The sequence below is a fragment of the Notamacropus eugenii genome, chromosome 1 (genome assembly GCF_028372415.1).
Source record: "Notamacropus eugenii isolate mMacEug1 chromosome 1, mMacEug1.pri_v2, whole genome shotgun sequence".
NCBI classification, from domain to species: domain Eukaryota; kingdom Metazoa; phylum Chordata; class Mammalia; order Diprotodontia; family Macropodidae; genus Notamacropus; species Notamacropus eugenii.
The window spans coordinates 183891741-183913517 of NC_092872.1; the positions used below are offsets into that span (position 1 = coordinate 183891741).

General features: G+C 39.4%; 1 protein-coding gene and 1 pseudogene across 2 annotated transcripts in view; both read left to right on the forward strand.

Annotated features, from left to right (window-relative positions):
- Positions 1-21777, forward strand: part of SORCS3 (sortilin related VPS10 domain containing receptor 3) — a 676074-nt gene that overhangs the window by 610076 nt on the left and 44221 nt on the right. For both annotated transcript variants that reach the window (XM_072621715.1, XM_072621724.1), the window contains 2 exons: positions 11870-11987; positions 13197-13330. In XM_072621715.1, the coding sequence (XP_072477816.1) occupies positions 11870-11987; positions 13197-13330 (252 nt within the window). The remainder of the gene's footprint in view (positions 1-11869; positions 11988-13196; positions 13331-21777) is intronic.
- Positions 13420-20674, forward strand: LOC140529185 (ribosomal RNA processing protein 1 homolog A pseudogene; annotated as a pseudogene).

Sequence of the window (21777 nt, forward strand, 5' to 3'; positions counted from 1 at the left end):
AAGTGCCTAAAAAGTGCTTTTTGATTCATTGATAAAAGACTTGGCACACCATAGGTGATTAATTAATACTTGGTGACTGACTAGGTTTTTGATTCTTGATATATATATATATATTAACAATTAACAAACATTTAGGAAAGTGAATCCATGTTAATAATAACAAAAAGTAATGCATTCCAAAGCCAAACTTCGATGGTTGGGGATTATCCGTGGTTTGGGATGACATAAACTCCTTTCCCCCTCCCCCATGTTGATAAAGGAGATGTCACAGTAGATTCAGCCCTGAGTCTGAAGTCAGAAAGACCTGAGTCCAAACCCAGCCTCAAATACTTACCAGCAGTGTGACCCTGGGCAAGTCACTTGAACCTCTGTTCACCTTAGTTTCTCCAACTATAAAATGGGGATACTAATTGCACTCACTTCACAGAGTTGTTAAAAGGATCAAATGAGTTATTTGTAAAGTGCTTAGCACAGTATCTGACACATAGCAGACATTTAGTAAATGCTCATTCCCTTCTCCTTCCCTAATTATCCATGAATGACTAACAGTACTTCCTCAGGGTTAGGTATACAACTAGGCAGGACTATGCAGTTGAGGTTCTTGAGGTTAGAGTAGAAGATTTCTAACTAGGTTTTCCCTGGCAATTCCCACTCTTCATCATCCTCCTAAAATTATTTTGCATATATATATATATATACATATATACATATATTTGGTGTTTCTATCTGTTGTATAAGACTGTAAGATTTGGGCCTCCACTTGACTAGCACTATGAATAGAATTTAAATCATGGGAGGAGGAAGGTTTAGGAAGAAAGATGATGACTTGGGACCTGTTGAGTTTGAAGTGTTGGTATGGCTCCACATCCATGCGGAAGTATCCATTAGGCAATGGGAAAGGTCCATCTGGATATTGGGAGAGAAACCAGGGGATGGAAATAAAGCTCAGAATTTGAGCTGGATATATACTAAATACTTTACTGGCAAGAAAGATTGTTAAATACTAGAATGGATTATTGAGTGAGAATGTAGAATTTTCTTGCCATAAGGCCTTAGAAAAACAATCTGATGTTTATGGGATGCATTTAGTGCAGTACTGACCAAAGATAGTAGTCAAGAATGACTCTGAAGTCCCTCCTATCTAGGTGACACTGTAATCTGTGGCCATTTAACTTATTCAATTAGGGGAGGATATTTGTGGTGAAGGTTACTCTTTTGAATATCACATGAGTGTGCACTTTGCCATTTGACATGGCTGACATGACACCTATCTATTCACCGTAGTCATGAGTAGTTCTGATGGGAGAGTGTACAGATGGCTTCATGTAGTCCATCCATACTGTAGGAAGCACAATTCAATTCCCATTTCCTAGGACAATCATTTGATGAATATATCTAGTGTATTGGAAAATATACTAGAGTCAGAGAGGTTCAGATCCTGCTACACTTATTACCTGTGTTACCTTGGGCAAATCCTTTAAACTCCTTGGACCTCAGTTTTCTCATCCGTTAAGTGAATAAGGTAGATTAATTGGCTTCAGAAGGTCCCCTTCAGCTCTATATCTATGATCTCATGACTGCAGAAATCCATGAGGGATGACATGTAAAGGTACAATTTGGAGACCATGCCCAGCTCCTATTAGAACTTGAACCTGGGAAAAACAAGACTTGCAGGACCTCCATGACTCTGTGGCCAACCCTTGGAGCCACAGAGAGATTCCCTTTATTGCTGTTGTCTTTAAAGGAAGAGATGACATCATCCAAGAGAACCATATTCAAGATGCTTAAAAGGCAAAACAAAGCACACCATTCCCCTTTCCCCCATCCCCACCTCCCCACCCCACTTCCTCCACAATGCAAACTCATACTTTGCTACTTCATGGGAGAGTCAGGTGACCCAAAGCCCATTCTCTTTTGAAGAAGAAAACATTTTTACAGATCCTACTGCTCTAATTACATTTAGTGTAGTATTGTTTCCATCTAAATTATAGCAATTATATACCAAGATCTCCTTTGAAATCATTTAATTAAGGAGTAGCTAACACTGTGCATTTGGAATACTAATGGAGCCCTTTCTTTCTCTGAAAGTTGGATTTTATTTTCCCCCAAGTGAACACCCTCCCCCCGCTGTGGCACACGGTACTCTGGGATATGACTCAGGAAAGATGCTATATTTGATGTCTCAAGAAGTCTAGGATAGACAGATAGGTAGCTTGTGGTAGTTCTGGCTCTGCTAAAGTTGACACAGACTGGAGAAGTCAGTGACTTTTCCTGGTACAACTTCTGTCATATTGACTTGCCAGGGGGACATGTGACTCAATTCCTCTGAACTGGCTACAAATGGGGTTGAACAAGGTGATACTCCCAGCCTCCCACAGCACTGAGTCAATATTAGATTAATCAATCAGGCCTTAAGTATTTGCTTAGTATGTCCTATGTATAAGGTCATAAGCTAAGCTGCAAAGGATGAAAAAGAATATGAGTATCCCTGACTCAAAGAATTTGTAGTCTGGTAAGAGAGATGAATCATTAGCATGTTAAAACTTAAGGATAACAGGAAGTAGATGGTTATAAATGTAGCAATATCTCAGTTTACTAAAATGAAATTTAATAGGGTTAAACACAAAGTTATAACTGGGTTAACACATTGACAACACAAGTTTAAGATACAGAAAAAAGCATGGTTGGGTAGCTATTGATTTGAAAAAAGATCTGGGGGTTCTAGTGGATGGCAGGCTAGATGTGAGCTATTGGTGAGATACAGCAGCCAGAAAAGTTAATGCAGTCTTGGGCTACATTAAGAGAGATGTCAATTTCAGGAATAAAGAATCCTTTTTGTTCTCTGCCCTGCCCAGGCCATATTTGAAATACTGTGTTCATTTCTGACTGTCTCATTTTAGAATATACCCAAATTAACTAGAAAGGACATAAGAAGAAAGATGCTATCTGTATCCAGAGAAAGAACTAATAAATCTGTATAAAATAACTTTTTACACATATAAACCTATTTATGTGTAATAGTAGCCATCCCTAGGACAGGGATGGGGAGAGAAGAGGGAAGAAAAAAAAGAAATTTATATAATTTTCTGATATATTTTAAAGGAATGGCAAATTGTCCACAATAGATTTGCTGTTTCATGTGCAGTCATCTTTTTTTATTATACTCTGTTATGGAAATGCTTGTTTTATTCCATAAATTAAAATAAATAAAAAGAGACATTGATAAGCTTGAAAGTCTCTACAATAACCAAAATAATGAAGGACCCCACATCCATGCCATATGAGGAGCAACTCAAAAAACCAGAGAGGTTTAGTCTGGTTAAGAAGAGATTGTTGTCCTCAAGGATTTAAAGGACTAGCACATGAAAGAGGGGGGAAATTTGTTTTCTGGTGACACCCCCTCCCTCTACTCCCCAGCCCAGGGCCATCTCAGGAACAATGGGCGAAAGCTGCAAAAAAAATAAATTTGGTCTTGATGTCAGGAAGAACTTCTGTCACAATCAGAACTAACCAACAGTGGATTGGGCTACCTTGGAAAGCACTGTATTCTACCTCATTGGAGGTCTTCATGCAAAGACCAAATAGTCACATAGAGTTTGCTACAGAAGAGATTATTTTTCAAGTATAAGTTGGACCAGATGATAAATGAGGTTCCTTTTAGCTCTGAAACTTTGTGATTTTGGGATACCATAAGAGTCATTTGCAAATGATAACATGCGAGGGTACCAAAGAAGCAGAATATATGGCAAGTACTCTGAACTTTCAGAGGAAGGTGTGACCACCGTGAGTCAGAGTGTTCAGGAAAGTCGTGCAGCCAGAGTGGGACTTGAGGTAGACCTATTAGAATCAATGAATTAATGAGAATGTCTTTCAAGCTACCTGTGGCCAAGCAGGTAGAATTTACATGGATTGTCTTTTATATCGTGTTCAGGGAAAATATTACATCTGCAGAGGAAATGGTAATATTTGTAGCCATGAAGTCAAGTCAGGAAGCCTTTCCTGAGTACTTACTGTATGCCAGGTATTATACTAAGCTCTGAGAAAAAGTCTGTCTGCAAAGAGTTTACATAGTAATGAGAAAAGACAACAGAAACATAAAATAAAGTAGGAAAAGAGGTAGTAAGGATGATGCAGAAAGTCCAGAGAGTTAAAGGAAATCCTAGAGAGGAATATAAGTAGGGAAAAATGAGCAGATGTCAAAAATGACCCTTGATTCCTCTTCCTGCCCTAGTCTTTGATTATCTAGTCATATCCCACCGTTGCCAAAGCACTCTACAAGTCCCATGGAAGAAGGCCATAGGAAGAGAAAATACAATGCTTTTTCTTGAATAGTTTATAATTAACTGGTTTTAACCTGCTGAATTCTTAAGATGCAGCAGGTCCTGGACATGAGTTAGATAGTGCCTCCGTATAGGGGGCCAAGGGAGGGGTGCTTATTGAGTAAGGAATGCTATCATTGGTGTAGGAGATGGAAGGAATGATGACAAAAATGCTTATTACAATAATATAATAGAATTTATATAGCATCTGAAAGTTTGCAAAATGCATTATACATATTATCTGGCAAAGTTAGGTGGCACAGTGTGTAGGAGAGCTGCCTTTGTCCTCAGGAAGATCTGAGTTCAAGCTCCTCCTTAGATACTTAATAGCTGTGTGACCATAGACAAGTCACTTAACCTCTCTCAGCCTCAGTTTCCTGATCTATAAAATTAAGATAATAACAGCACCTGTCCCACAGGGGTGTTGTGAGCCGAAAATGAGATAACGTATGTCCAGTGCTTTGCAATCCTTGGAGTGCTGTAGAAATGGTACAATTATTAACATTCTTGATATTATTTCATTTGCTGAAGGAAACAAAAGGGGGGCAATGAGTAGTAAAATATGCTTAGGAATATAGGTGACTATGGATATGATCCTACTCATAGTAATGTAGCATTTTTTCTAACAGACTCTACATAGAAACTTTTTTTCTTTCAAATCTCTTTTGATTTTTCCCTTTGGTTTTAATGCATTCATTATCTATCTACCTATGTGCATGGCCCTGGGTTGAGCCTTATAAGGGACACAAAGGAATATAAGACAGAGGCAACCCTTCCCCTCAGAGGGTTTATAGATTTGATGGAGAGATGGAGAGATAAAATATAAATGCCTGATAAGTGAGCTAACAGTGGAAAACATTGCCGGCCAAAGGAATGGTCAAAGCAGGAGTGTTTATGCGTAGGGACTCAGAAGAGTCACTATGGGTTGAGTTAGGCTCAGGATCCTTGATGGTCCTCTGAGGTCAGAGTGCTCAACTCCTCCATTATACAGATGAGAGAATCGAAATGGAGGGAGCTGACGTAACTTTGCAAAGGTCATTCAATTAATAAGTGTCTGAAGTCGGATCCAAACCCAAGTCTTCCTTACTCCAAGTCCAACACTCTACACCGTGCTACCTCATGCAAGAGTAGAAGGCTTCATGTAGGGGGTAGGACTTGTGTTGGGCCTTCAACGATAGGTGGGGTTTGGGGGGGGGGGGTGGTGTTGGGATTGCCTTTATGAAAAGTTGTTGTTGTTCTGTAGTTTCTGTTGTGTCTGACTCTTTGTGACTCCATTTGGGGTTTTCTTGGCACATTTTAGAGATTAGAAAACTGAGGTTAAGTGACTTACCCAGGGTTACACAGCTAATGTCTGAGGCTGGTACTCCTTCCACTGTGATATCTAGCTATGTGTTTATGTGTGTGTGCGCCTTAGTTGGATAGACAATAGCTGTGTGATCCTGATTGAATGTATTTACACACACATATAATGAATACCTGTGCATATATGTGTGTATATATGTCATTTGTTATATGGGCGTATACACACATACATATGTATACTATACATATATACATATATACATATACATACATATATGCACACAGGGTCACACAGTTCATATACGCATATATCAAGATTACACAACCTAACATAATAGGTATCTATGTAGCAGGGTTACAAAGGTTTTAGATATATTTATTTATCTGTCTGTGCACACACAGATGTGTGTATACATACACATACATATATAGTTAAATACATGTAATCTATATACACACACTTACATACTTACTAGCTGTATGACTCTGATATATTTGTCTATCTTTAGATACTTACTAGCCATTTAATCCTGATGTATGTGGGTATATATACATATATATATGTGTATGTATTTATGTATACATATATCATATACACACATTTATTTATTTTGTTTGTGTGTGTATTACCTTATAGAACCATGAAATACAAGAACCAGAAAGAACCTCATATGTCGTCTAGTCTAATCCCTTTATTTTACAATCTAGGAGACTGAGGTTTAGAGAGGAGGAACTGACTATTCTTAAGGAGGAGGAGAATTGCAAGCAGACAAAGGAATGTCTGGTTAGTTTTCCCAAACAGCACTTACTTTACTCTCCTCTGTCATTAAGGAAGATAATGGAATGTCCTGATGCCTTTTATTTTTTCCCTTGTCCAATTCTAGAGAATTGAGGCTCGGTGGCTAAAGAGTCATTTTTTATTACTGGAAAATAATTGGTAGTCAGAAATTAGTGCTACTTATTTTATTTCAAACAGGCTTCCCTGCAGTGAGGCTTGTTCTTGCAGCTGATCTGCATTGTTTCTCTGGATAGCTGGTCCTGTTTATGAATTAATGACTATTTGGTTGTTCTCTTCCTGTAATTTGGAACCAAGTCATTTCCTCCGGATTGTTGATGTTGGCAGAATACACTGGAGCTGTCTTTGGTCTTCCAAAGTAGCCTCTTTGGTCACCAGATTCTAGTAGTATCATAGAACTGGTCATAGAGGGAATCTTGTCCAACCTCCTTGTTTTGGAGGTAAAGAAACTGAGGCTTAGGAAAGTCATCTGTTCATGGTCCCAGAGGGCGCAAAGAACCAGAACTTGAACCCAGATCCTCTAAAGTGAGAAGTCTCAACATTATACTCACTGTTTGCATTTTGTTTCCTTTAGCTTCCTGCTTCTCATTTATTTGAAAACTTTTGTGGAAAAGGAAGAATAACTAACTCCAACTTTAATTCTCTTTCCTCTTTTACTTCTTGTTCTTCCCCTCCTCCTCCTCCTTTTTCTCTTCTCTCTCTTCTTCCCTCTCCCACATTCCCTTTTTTTTGTCTTCTTCCTTTATTCTCCTCCCCATCCCTGCTCCTCTTTTCCTCTCTTTTCTCTCCTCCCCTCTCCTCTTCCCCCTTCTACACCATGCACTCACCTTTGATAGACCTTAATCAGGAGAGCAAATAACAAAATTTAAATGAACAAAATCCCAGAACTAGAAAGCTGGCTCCCAGTTTGAGAGGCTGAATTTAGATCCATATGAAAGGAGGGGTTATGGGTTCTTTATTCCAGCTGGAGTACACAGTTGAGCCTGGGCCTTCACAGATATGGGGCCAGTGAACACCTCTGGCCACAGAGTGGGAGTAGATTAGAGTTCCGATCTCGCTGATTGGAGCAACTCACTGGCTAAAGCCCAGGCTGGATGATCCCATGTTGTTTAAGGCTTTAGAAAGAAAATCCCATGATAAGAGCTTGAACAGGACCTTGCAGTCAAATATATAAGCAGTACTGTCGGCAGTTGCACCTATGAGATAAGAAATATTTTGTTTATGCTACTGCAATTTATAAAATGAGAAATCCTCTAGGAGTGCCCTTTTAAAGTAATCTAATCTAGAAACCATAGGAATATAGTTAAAAGGGCAACTAAAAACAGACTACATTTTAGTGTTTAAGAAGTCAGAATCAATGCTTAACTAATTCAACAAATTTTTGTCGTAGGGTATGTGTGTATAATACATAGATAGATAGATAGATGATAGATAGATACATGTATCTCATTCATAGCATTCTTACCAAATTTACAGATGACACAAGGCTGGAAGGACAGATGATACACTGAATAAGAGAGTTCAGATCCAACGAAATCTAGCCCAAATTTAATAAGATGAAAATTCAGTAGGGATAGACGTTAGGCCTTATACCTGGCCTAAAACAACAACAGCAGCGGCAACAAACTTCTTCTCAAGTTCAAGGTATAGAAGGGGGATGGTCAGACACAATTTGTCTGATAAAGATGCTGGGGGTTGACTGAAAGGTCCACATCACAGGAGAATGTGATAACCAAAAAAAATAAAATCTATATCTACATTAAGAGAGGTACAGGAATAATGGGAGTGATAGTCCCTCTGAACTCAGCCCTCATCAGACCCATGAGAGCGCTGTGTTTCATTCTTGACACAACAGTTTAAAAAGGCTATTGAGAAGTTGAAGAATATGCAGAGGAAGACAACTGGGATGATGGCGGTGGTGTGCTGGTAAATATTTAACAACCAGCTTTCTGGGGGGGAATATTTACATGACACACTTTTATGTTGAATTTGCATTATTAATATTTTCTACCTCACTTTCTATAATCTAGACAATCAGCAAAACCAGAAACCATACCCTGGTTTGTAGGGATTGCTAACTTTTTAGGTACAAATGCTCACTTTGAATATATAACAATTGATTGTCCCAAATCACTGGAGCTACCTCCAGCACACCCTAGAGGAGCCATGAGTGCCAATCATAAGAGGGGCAGTTGGAGGAACTGGGGATGTTCATCCTAGAGAAGAGTCAGAGAGAATGGGATAGTATTTGAAGGGCTGTCATGTGAGGGAGGGATTTGACTTGTTCTGTTTGGCTCCAGAGGGCAGAAGCAGGAGCAAGGGGTGGCTTCATATCAGGAAAAAAAAAAAGAATCTTAATGAGAGCTTTTTAAAAGTGCCTTGGGAGGTGGTGGCTTCCTGCTCATTGAGGATCTTCATGCAGAAGCCAGATGAACACTTCAATGCTTTATGGCGGAGATTCCTTCAGGGTATGAATTGTCATCTACTGTTTGGGCTCTGAGATCTGTTCTCGCCTCTATGATTCAGTGCTAGAGATAGTGAGTGAGCTGTAGGAGTTCAGTAAGGTAGCTAGGTTTTGCAGTGGATAGACCACTGAGCCTGGAATCAGGAAGACTTGAATTCAAACCCAGCCTTAGATACTTACTCACTGTGTGACCCTGGGCAAATCTGTCAAACCCAATTGTCCTCACTTTCCTCATCTGTAAAATGGGGATAATAAGAGCACCTGACTCCCAGGGCTGTTGTTAGGGTCAAATGAATTAATAATCATAAAGCCCTCACCACAGTGCCTGGAACATAAGTTCTACACAAATGTTGTTATTATTATTATCATTTATTGATACTATAGTCAGTGAAGGCTTCCTGGAGATGGTAGGATTAAGGGTAGGACTCTCCAGCACTTCCTGTGTAGCCGAGGATACAAATAGAAGTATGACAGCCCCTGCTTTGAAGGAGCTAATGGGGTGAAGATAAAAAGTAGAAGTCCCACACTCTGCTTTGGATGCATATTCTGAAATCACACTGTAGGTTAGGTGAGGGTGATGTAAGAGGGTTAATAATAATCAGGCTGGGAGCTTAAAGGGGAGCTGGAATATATGTAGTGGCATGTTGTGTAGATGGCTGGGATGTCATGTATGGGCCTGCTTCTAGGCAAGGTAAGGCAAAAGGAAACTTGCGAATTCAGGGGTTGTATCTAAGGTTGTGGTAGACCAAGAGTTTTGGTGAGAAGGTAAAGAGATGGGCAGCAAGAAGAATAATCAGAAATATCTTGATTAATGTCCTATCCCTGATACATAAAGGCTGTGTGGTCACAGGTAAATAACTTAATCCCTCTGAGTCCACTCTGGCGGGTTTTGTGATATGGATATGAATTTGGATTTTATCCATTTGATGATGGAGAACTAAAGTTTTTGAGCAAGACAATACTTTAGAAAGATTAACCAGAATAGTGCGCTCTCTCTCTCTCTCTCTCTCTCTCTTTCTCTCTTTCTCTTTCTCCCTCTCTCTCCCTCTCTCCCTCTCTCCCTCTCTCCCTCTCTCCTATCTTTCATTTTTGAATGTGGGGTGGCATGGTCAGGCCTATGCCTTAGGAACATCACTTTATCAACTGTGTAAAAGATAGATGAGAGTTGGGAGAGACTAGAAACAGGGAGATCAACCAGCAGGCTTTTGCAATACTCAAGGCATGAGGTGATGAGAACTTGCATCAGGGTGGTGGCAGTAACAAAAATGAGAAGGTGGTATATGAGTCATGTTATCAAAGCAAAATCAATAGACCCCAGAAACCAACTGGATATGGATAAGCCATAGGTTGAGAATGAAGAGCCAAAATGAAGCCTATGGTTTGAGTCTAGGCACCTAGAAGGATGGTAGTATCCTCAACAGAAATAGAAAAGTTAGGAAGAGGGTAGGGTTTGAGGGGAAAGATAATGAGTTCAGTTTGGTACATGTTGAGCTGAAGATGTCTCTGAGACATTCGATTCAAGATATTCAAAATGTAGGCAGTTTGAGATAAGAGACTGGATAAAGTTTAGGGCTAGATAAATAGATTTGTGGATTATTACCTCAGAGATGACAATTGAATTCATGATTCTCTTGTGAAATGTTGTAGAGAGGAAAGGGACCAGGGCAGATAGGAGATGACCTGGATGAAAATCCAGCAAAAGAGAATGCAAAGGAGTGGTCACACAAGTAGGAAGAGATCTAGGAGAGTATGGTATCTTAAAAACTTAGACAGAAGAGAGTATTAAGGAAAGGAGAGTCACCAACAATGCCAAAGGTTACAGAAAGGTCCAGGAATTGGTAGAAGGCATTTGCACACTAGAAAATCTCCAAACAAATAAAATCAAGGATCCAGATCTGAGTTTCTCTACTTTAATGTAGTTTGGATTCTCAAAATATACATATTTCTTGAACAGCAGAAACAAATCTCTTAAATTACTAATCGTCTTCTGTATCACCAAGACAATTCCATAACCCAGGCAGAAAAGACACCCATGTGGTGATGTGAGGAAGAGATGGATATTATCCTAGTCACAGAAAGGCAGGGTCTCCGATTGGATTGAGCTCCAGTAATGTAATGATTACTCACCCATTTAAATCACTCTGATAGATCTTTTGTATTATGATTCCATAATGTGTAACCAGGGCAGAGTTTAGAAAATCTGTGAATTTTTTCCTACTTTTCTAGAAAGGATCGATCATTCATATTTATCGAACCCTGCAAATGCGAGCCTTTGGAAAGGTCAATATTGATCACTGTAGTCACTGAGGTTGTGTGGCTCTTTACTGTCCATACATATGAGCCCCCTGTCTGAGACTGCTGTTGTTTTTGGTGGGATAAGAGGTGATACAGAAGGGGTCATGTCCCTGAGCTTCAAACCAAGCAGAATGAAACTAAGAAAAATGCTAGTAGAGATATAGCTTTGTCCAAAGAACTCAGTGATTGCTATGATAGTCTTTCCCAACCCTTCCTAATTCTAGTGCCTTCCCTCTGTTAATTATTTCCTATTTATTCTGTATATAATTAGTTTGTATATAGTATATATATACATATGTGTGTATATCTGTGTATATACATACATATGTACATATACACGTGCATATACATATTTGCATACATATACATACATATATACATACACATATATGTGTGTGTATCTATATCTATATCTGTCTACCTACCTATACATTTGTTTGCCTGTCATCTCCCCCATTAGATTGTGAGTTTCTTGAGGGCAGGGGTGATTTTTGCCTTTCTTTGTATCCCCAGGGCTTGGCACATAGTGAGCACTTAATAAATACTTATTCCCCGACTGACTGACATACTGAAAGGAAGGAACTTTTGGTGTAATGGTCATGGCTTGCAATGATTTTCAACAACATTATTTTTGTCCAATCTTTCCATTGCCTTGGTGACTCTTGACCTGTCTCTCCTCCATCAAACCCATAGAGTTTTTGGCCACTTCAGCCTCCGTTCCGAGTGGCAACTGGTGAAAGTGGACTACAAATCCATCTTCAGTCGAAGGTGCAACAAGGATGACTTCCAGACCTGGCACTTGCTTAATCAGGTAGGCCAAGCTGTCACTTGTTTCTCAATTCACCACATGCCTAACACTGCTTTAGCAGAAAGTCTTCCTGTGGGACCCTCCACCTAGGACAAAGAGAAGAGAAATTATGAGAACTACTTAGCTTCCCCAGAAGGAATTTATAGCTAGATGTCATTCTCAGATACCAAGGTTTTAACTCTTTCTGAGGAAAGCCTGTTTCCTTTGGCATTTCAGTGATTTTGAAGGAATTTCAGTGGCCTACTGGGAGACTGGGTTGAATCACAGGTTAAAGGAAGGATGTTAGGGCCATCGATTTAGAAGTCAAGGACAGTAGAGGCCAGGTAGCCCAATCCTCTCATTTTTACAGATGAGGAAATTGTGACCCAGACATGTTAAGTGATTTCCTCAAGATTTCATGAGTAGTAAGTAGAAAAATTGGAATTTGAGCCCAGATAGATCTTCTGACTCCAAAATCTCATGCTCTTTCTACAAAGTTGTAATAACCTGAATCACATAAAACAATTTCACTTAAAAGTGATATTATCTCTGTGTAGTATAATAGTTATTGTTTAGTCATTTTCAGTTGTATCCAACTCTTTGTGACCTCATTTGGAGTTTTCTTGGCAAAGATGCTGGAGTGGTTTCCCACTTCTTTCTCTAGTTCATTTTATAGATGAAAGAATGGAGGCAAACAGGATTTAGTGACTTGCTCAGGTTCACCTAGCTAGTAAGTGTCTGATGCCAGATTTGAACTCAAGAAGATGAGTCTTCCTGACTCCAGGTCCAGCTCTCCATCCACTGCTCCACTTATCTGTCCTTAGTGCAACAGTCACTCAGTAATTAGAGAAGAAGTAACTGAATTACCAAAATGGGAGTCCAAAAGTAAGAGCCCAATAAAGTTGTTGGAGACCTGTGTTGTGGGTGGGAAATGATCTGTATTAACTCTGCACTTTGTAGAGTGCAGGAAAGGCATTCCAATGGTTCAGCCTTTTGGCGGCAGCTGGGTGGCCAGTCTGACCGTGTTATTCCTTCTCCTCAGTAGGAGGACTTTCATTAGCTTTATTCTCACACCAAATGTAATTTGAGGATGGTGGGCCTGAGGTTTTGGCAGCTTGAGTCTGATATAGGGCAACCTTCAAATGATAGGATACTAGGAACAATATTGGCTGAGAAGTCATCCTTCCCCCCATCCCTACCCTGCCCCTTTCTCTATGGCTTCTTTTTTTATAGGGAGAACCTTGTGTCATGGGGGAAAGAAAAATATTCAAGAAACGCAAGCCAGGAGCACAGTGTGCATTAGGACGTGATTACTCTGGAACTGTGGTCTCTGAGCCCTGCATCTGTGCAGACTGGGACTTTGAATGGTGAGTCTTTTTGGTGTGCTGTTCTATTGACTTACAGATAGGGCCTTCTATCCCTGGGGTTGAAGCAGGACAAGGACAAGAAGCCGGTTATGTGCCAGTCAGACTGCCAGCTTCAGTCCCAAATTGCTCAGCACACTGGGGGCAGAAGTCAGGGGAGCAAGGCATTTTCAGAGCAGATAATTTCACCTGCCCAAGGGGTAGGAGGAAAATGATGGGGCAGTCCTGCCCCTGCTTTAGAAAAAGTGTAACAGAAGTTGAAACTAGAACCTGAAAGTCCTTCCGTGGCCCCAGAGCACAGAGGATAAATATGCATGGCAACCATTAACACATCAATTGAACAACTGAAGAACTCTGAGAGTGTTGGTTCAGTTATTGACTGGGTCTTTTCTACAAAAACATGAATGAATGAATGAATGAATGAATGAATGAATGAATGAATGAATGAATGAAGTAAAAAGCAATTTTTAAGTTCTTACTATATACTGAGCATTGGGGAAATAGTCCCTGCCCTTAAGATGCTCACATTTTAATAGGTCAGTGATGGCTAAAGAGAGGTATTTTGGTTTGGAAAGACTGTGGATAGTGAGTAGGGCCACAAGTTTAGATTAGCATACTCTTTCCAAGAGCAATTGTAGTATTGCTTTGAATTCGAATGAATGGAATGAAAAGAATTTCAGTACTTATGTGTAAACCGTGATTCCAGCTTTGGAGGGAGATGGGGGGAAGGGCAGGTGGTGAGAAGATGGCCAGGGCATAAAGTGAGGAATGGCTGAGGCTGCTCAGAATTATTGGACCATGGCCATCACATCTCTGGCCTTCCTTCAGGAAACTCAGGTAGGATAGCTGCTAGCTGGCAATGAGAAGATGATCTGAGACCGTGGGCTGAGGAAGCTCTGGAGGTACATCTGCACCAAGATCAGAGCCACCTGAAATAGTTTTAGTCACGAATTACTAAAAATATGGGAAGGGCTTTTCTACTATATGTGGATGCAGGACAAACTTCTCTTGCAGAAAATACAGTTTCCCAGCTCATCCATATTTTTTTCAGAACACAAAAATCCAGCATCCATTTGTTCAGACTTTTTGGCAAACCATGAACCATCAGTGAATTGGAGTAGACAAATTGCACCTGGATAAGTTCTACATACTAATAATGCACCTGCTTCTGAACCAGTCCTTCGAGATATTAAAAAGAAATGAATGGGTGGAAAGTTAGGTTGAACTACTTCTGGATATCCTAATGAAAGAAATTTTGTGCCCAGACAGTCAGGCACCTTGTGGAGTAATGTCCCACTTTGTTGGCAAATATGTGGAAGAACAGACTGAAGTAGGAGCTTACAGCAGACCCAAACCTGAAGTTTATTTTTCCATTCTGCAAAACTGCAGCTGGGGCAAAGGATTCTACTTTGCTGTATGATATACTCAGAGGTATCTTTGAATCAACTGTGGAACAAGCTCCTTTTACCATTGAAGAATAAGAGAATTAAATGCCTACCAAGAGGACAGTGAACTGTTAGCAGCTGAATCAGATGATAAAACATCCATAAGATTCCTTAGGAAGCAAACGAAGGTAAGGATTCTTTTTTTTAAGAGAAGATAAACCGAAGTGGAAAAGCAGAATGATGACCAGGAACACATTGGATTTGTCCTTCAGTTTAACTGTAAAGAAATCACTGATAGACTATTTGGAGTGGCCAGCAGGCCAAGCACTCCTTCTTTGAATGGGGACCATCTCTACAAACTGATTAGAAAGTTCCGAGCCTTGCTGAAGGCATACTCTTTCAAGATGGCCTTCCTTGGCATAACAAATTGAACAGAAACAGGCTTCAGCAAGAGAAGATTTCTTGGCCAAAATTGAAATTTCGAAAAGAGAAAAGAAAAAAAGATGAAAAACAGAATATGGAGACAGCTGTGATTTTTGAGAAAGATAGGTCAAGAATGACGAAGAGAAATGAGATGAATAAAGGGAAGCCTAAGAGAATGGATTCTTCTTTTCCTTATGAGATAGACTGTCTGATACAACTATTCCCTTACATTCTCAAAACAACAGCTTAAGGAGAGGATATAAAAGGGAAAAAAAGTCAAGGACCAAAAACCATAGAAGCAACAGATGGCTTCCAGGGGCCAGATAAAAATGATGACACGGAGACCCAAAAGAGTGAAAAAAACAAGGATTGACAGACCTTGAAGTGATGCCAGCCATCAGCAAAAACAGGGAAAAGACATGCTTGTAAGAATATAGAGACCAAGGAACAACACATGAAAAACTTGTACACCACACTTCAGAAGACTTGTACAGAAACTCCTGCTGTGAAAGGATTGACAGCACATCCTATTATTTCCCCAAAGCCAAAAAATAATGACATAGGAACCCCTAAATTGATCACAAAGTAAAGGAAGCAAGTTGTTAATGGAAGCAAGCACATTGCTCCCTAGGTAGTCTCAAAGTTTTCTTTAGAAATGGTTAATCTGAGAGAGTTATAGTCAAGTAGAACCAGTGACCTAGAGGTAGTGTCAGGATATAGATGCCACTAGAATGATAAAAAAGACATAAGTGGGCTAGTAGAAATACCTTTGTTCTTCCCCAGCAAGATAAAGCCAAGTTATCCAAGAGGAAAGTGGCAAAGAGTACAGGAAATCCAACAGATTGTGCTTTTCCCCCTCCAGAAAGGCCAAACGGGAGTGCCAGCAGAACAGGTTTCTTAAAGAGGAAAAATAAACAAATTTTGTGGTCTCTAAGACCAAGGATGCTTTTCAGACCCCTAGGTAGAAGAGTGAAAACAACACAAGGAAAGATTTTTAATGCTTTATAAATGGTAGGACTGGTTTTCTTGGTGATCTGTGAGGATTCCAACTTCCAAAAAAGAGTACATAGAAGAAATATTTTCTATCACAAGGTAAATAAGTATTCCAGAATGTCATTAGCAAGGGATCATATTAAGAATATAGTTATTTTTTCAGCAATAAAAACTAAGTGGCACAAGAGAAAAAAAGAAAGAAATATTGGGCCATGTGATTCACTAACCATTTAGGATAATAGGACCCCATTCTTTCATTCTTAAACAAATTCCCTTCCATATATAGATTACTCAGAATTAGTTGTGGGAGGAGTACAAACTCTCCCCGTAGTGCTATGAACTAGAGTAAGTTCTTTTGACCCCAACTTGGAGGCTTTTTTTTAATCCCCAATGCCAATCGGATTTTGTATCAGAATTTTATTTGGCTGGTTTATGGAGCATATCTCAATTAGTTTAGAGCAGAGGTGTGGAATTCACAGCCAAGTGGTGGGTTAGAATCCCAAGTGCAGTCCAAACTAGATTCAAATGTGATAGGGGAATGTTTAACAAAATAATATACATAACAAAATAAATGAAAATACAATAGCATAGATAATGTTAATTTGTGGTTTTCTAAATCATTGTGCAGTCAGCATTTCTATTTGAGTGTGACACCACAGGTTTAGAAGGTGCCCTGAGGGCATCAGTCACTCACTTATAAAAACGTATTGAGTTGAGGATTGTCAGATTTGATCCATCTCTGAAATTTTTAATCCTGAGTTGGGTTAGAGAAAGAAAAACCACTCCCTTCCCCAACCAACTTCATTTAGAGGAGTTAGCCCACCCTGCTTACAGGACTCAACCTACAGTGGGGGCCCAGACTTTGAAGGTAGTTCTTACTAAATATTTCATTTGGTAAATGATTGCTTCCTGGGTCACCATGTTAATGGATTCTTCCATTTTCTGTCCCCTACATTCTGGATGCCCATCGCTTCAAGAACTTGTCTTCAGTCAGACTCATTGCATTTTTAAGATGGAATGGAATTTAAATTATGATAGTGGGACCCTTTTTCATGGTTATTCAGACAGGCACTTCAGAGCCAAAGGATGGTTTCATATTTGGGGTTAGTAATTTTCAGTTATTAAACAAAAGTACAGCAATATATTTCTAGGAATGTGGGTGCCATGCAGATGTGAAAAGTATCCATCATGTGGCATCCACCTGACTGTGAAATATAGATTTTCAATAGAATTCAATTCAATTATTTAATTCAATTTGGTTCAATTAATGCCTAGTTTATGCAAGGCACAGTGCTAGACATTGGGGATACAGCAACAAAAATGATGTATTCCCTTCTTGCTGAAGAGATAAAACAGATAGATAAAGAAGTAAATTCAATAATTTCAGGAAGGAGGAGAGAGCATGAGCTGCAAAGATCAGGGAAGGGTATGACCAGAAGGAGTCTCCCAAATTCATGCTTGAGGGAAGTGAAGAATTCTAAGCATTGGAGGTAAGGAGAGAGTGCATTCCAGGCACAAGGGACAGTGTATAGCAAAGATACAAAAATTAGAGATGACATTGTGCAAGTAGAGAACAAACTGTAGAGCAGACAGAATAAATAGTACCTGAAGGTTAATAATGGGAAATGAGTGAGTCCAGCAAGTTAGATAGAAACCAACTTATGGAATGCTTTAAATGCCACATTTGCATTTTATTCTAGAAGCAAATGGGTGGAATCGAATATTCTTCAGTAGACCTGTGTTTTGAAAAGATTAATGTTTCCTCTGTGTAGAAGATTAGGGGAGAAGATGGGAGAGAATAAAAGTAAAGAGTCTAAGATGTTATAATCCAGCTGAGAGATACCGAGAGGTTAAAGAAGGAATATAGCTGTGAGAAGAGCAAAGAGGACAGATGCAAGATATGTTGTGGGGGTAGCATCAGACTTGGCAAATGATTTACATATAAGGCAAGAATAATTCCTAATCATTCTCTTCAGGAAAGAGGAATTTTGGAGGAGAAATGGACTTGAGGAAAAGTTGAATAAAATCTGGCCAAACTGTTGACTTTGAGCTGATGATGATCTCCAGAGGGAGATGTTGCACAGGCCACAGGCAGAGTGGGCCTGGAGTTAAGGAGACAGATAAGGGAGTCATCTGCATAGAGATAATAATCAAACCGATGGTAGGTAATGAAATCACCAAGACAGGGCAAGTAGAAAGAAAAGTGAAATGAACTAAGGATAGAACCTTTGGGAAAACTGCTTAATGGGCAAGCTAGGAGTGATGATCTAACATAGGAGTCTGAATAGGAATGGTCAAATGCTAATGGGGAGAATCAAGTGAGGGCAGTGGCAGTCAAGGAAGAGAGAATATTTAGCAAAAAAGAATCATTCAGTCAACCAATAATCCTTCATTAAGTATTGATTATGTGATAGGCGCTGTCTAGGCACTGGGGATTCAGATGCTAAAAGAATTAGTCAATAAAAGTGAGATAATTCCCTTTCTCAAGAAATTTACATTTTCAGGGGATATCTATTAATTGGGGGATGGTTCAACAAGTTGTGCCATATTAATGTAACAGAATAATATTGTCCTGTAAGAAATGAAGAGCAGGCAAACTTCAGAAAAACCTTGAAAGCAAAAAAGACCTTCATGGACTGATGCTGAATGAAGTGAGCAGAACCAGGAAAACATTGTACACAGTAATAGCAACATTGTGTGATGACCAGCTTTGATGTACTTAGCTGTTCTCATCAATGGGCTGATGATCAATCAAAGATGATTCCAAAAGACTCCTGATGGAAAATCACATTTTCTCACATCCAGAGAAAGAACTATGGATTCTGGATGAAGATCAAAGCTTATTATTTTTCCTTTTTTTGTTTCTTGTGATTTTCCCCTTTGGTTCCAATTCTTCTTTACAACATGAGAAATGTAGAAATATATGTAATATGATTGTACATGTATGACCTATATCAGATTTCACAGCATCTTGGGAAGGGGAGAGGGAAAGGAAGGGGAGAAAATTTGTGAATGCTGAAAATGAAAAATAAATATATTTTAAAAAAGAAATTTACATTTTTCTGGATGTGTCAAAAGGAGTGAGAAAAGGCCATTGGTTTTTAACAATTAAGGGATTAATGTGAACTTTGGAGAAAGCAGTTTCATTTTGGTCATGTGGGTCAGAACTCAGGTTGCAAAGGATTGAGAGGTGAACAGGAGGAGAAGAAATGGAGGCAACAAGAATAAATTACTATTTCTAGAACTATGACTCAGAAAAGGAGAACATAGGACAGTAGCTTGAGTGGATAGCACAGTCAAATGAAGACCTTTTTAAGGAGACCTGGACAATTGTATAGACTTCTATGAAGGATTGATAGATACTTGGAGATTGAAAAAGGGGAGAGATGATGAGGGAAAAGGATATGACACATATAATTCTAATGCTTTGTGACTTGGAGGTTCTATTCAAGGTTTCTATATGGAATATAACATTTGTTTTCTTTATGTCTCTGCAAGGTGTATTGAGACCTTGTTCAACAAAGCTAGGGAACTTAACATCTCTATGAGATTATAAGTCTTAATACATGTCTGTTCTCTACCCCAGTGATTTAAGGTGGAGCAGGTCTCTTGTTGCCTTCTTGTTGCTCTCCTGCACCAAAAGTCAACATTCTTTTCTTTTTTTTATTTTTAATTATTTTTTCATTTAAATTTATTTAAGTTTTCAACATTCATTTCCACAAAATTTTGGGTTCCAAATTTTCTCCCCATTTGTCCCCTCCCCCCACCCCAAAACGTTGAGCATTCTAATTGCCCCTATCACTAATCTGTCCTCCCTTCTAATATTCCTCCCTTCCCTTCTCCCCATCTTCTCTTTTGTCCTGTAGGGCAAGATAGCTTTCTGTACCCCATTACCTGTATTTCTTATTTCCTAGTTGCAAGAACAATACTCAACAGTTGTTCCTAAAACTTTGAGTTCCAACTTCTCTTCCTCCCTCCCTCCCCACCCATTCCCTTTGGGAAGGCAAGCAATTCAATATAGGCCATATTCTGTGAAGTTTTGCAAATGACTTCCTTAATAGTCGTGTTGTGTAAGACTAACTATATTTCCCTCCATCCTATCCTGCCCCCTATTTCTTCTATTCTCTCTTTTGATCCCATCCCTCCCCAAGAGTGTTGACTTCTAATTGCTCCCTCCTCCTATTGCCCTCCCTTCCATCATCCCTGCCACCCTTCTTATCCCCTTCTCCCCCACTTTCCTATATTGTAAGATAGGTTTTCATACCAAAATGAGTGTGCCTTTTATTCCTTCCTTTAGTCAAATGGGATGAGAGTAAGCTTCATGTTTTTTATCTCACCTCCCCCCTTTCTCCCTCCACTGAAAAGTCTTTTTACTTGCCTCTTTTATGAGAGATAATTTGCCCCATTCCATTTCTCCCTTTTTCCTCCCAATATATTTCTCTCACTGCTTAATTTCATTTTATAAAGATATGATCCCATCCTATTCAATTCACCCTGTGCTCTCTGTCTCTTTGTCTCTGTGGGTGTATGTGTGTGTGCGTGTGTGTGTGTGTGTGTGTGTGTGTGTGTGTGTGTGTGTGTGTGTGTGTAATACCTCTTTCTAGCTGCTTGCAATATTTTCTCCTTGACTAGGGAACTCTGGAATTTGGCCACAATGTTCCTAGGAGTTTCTCTTTTTGGATCTCTTTCAGGAGGTGATTGGTGGATTCTTTCAATATTTATTTGCTGCCTGGTTCTAGAATATCAGGGCAGTTTTTCTTGATAATTTCTTGAAAGATGATGTCTAGGCTCTTTCTTCGATCATGGCTTTCAGGAAGTCCCATAATTTTTAAATTGTCTCTCCTGGATCTATTTTCCAGGTCAGTTGTTTTTCCAATGAGATATTTCACATTATCTTCCATTTTTTCATTCTTTTGGTTTTGTTTTGTGATTTCTTGGTTTCTCATGAAGTCATTAGCCTCCATCTGTTCCATTCTAATTTTGAAAGAACTATTTTCTCCAGTGAGCTTTTGAACCTCCTTTTCCATTTGACTAATTCTGCTTTTTAAAGCATTCTTCTCCTCATTGGCTTTTTGAACCTCTTTTGCCAATTGAGTTAGCCTATTTTTAAAGGTGTTATTTTCTTCAGCATTTTTTGGGTCTCTTTTAGCAAGGTGTTGACCTGCTTTTCATGCTTGTCTTGCATCTCTTTCATTTCTTTTCCCAACTTTTCCTCCACCTCTCTTACTTGATTTTCAAAATCCTTTTTGAGCTCTTCCATGGCCTGAGCCCATGGTATATTTATCTTGGATGTTTGGGATACTGAAGCCTTGACTTTTAAGTCTTTCCCTGATGATAGACAATGTTCTTCCTCATCTGAAAGGATGGGAGAAGATATCTGTTCACCAGGAAAGTAATCTTCTATAGTCTTATTTTTTTCCCCCTTTTTTGGGCATTTTCCCAACCAGTTACTTGACTTTTGGGTTCTTTGCCAAGAGTAGAGTATAATCTGGGAATCTGTAAGATCTCAGTTCCTCCAAGGTGTCACAATCAAGCTTGTACACTGGTCTCGGAGCAAGAAGGGATTTTTGTGCCCAGAATCTTAGCAGTTTCCTCTCCATAGCCACCTGGCCTCCAGTTCCACCAGCTCCCTCAGGGCCTCTACACAGG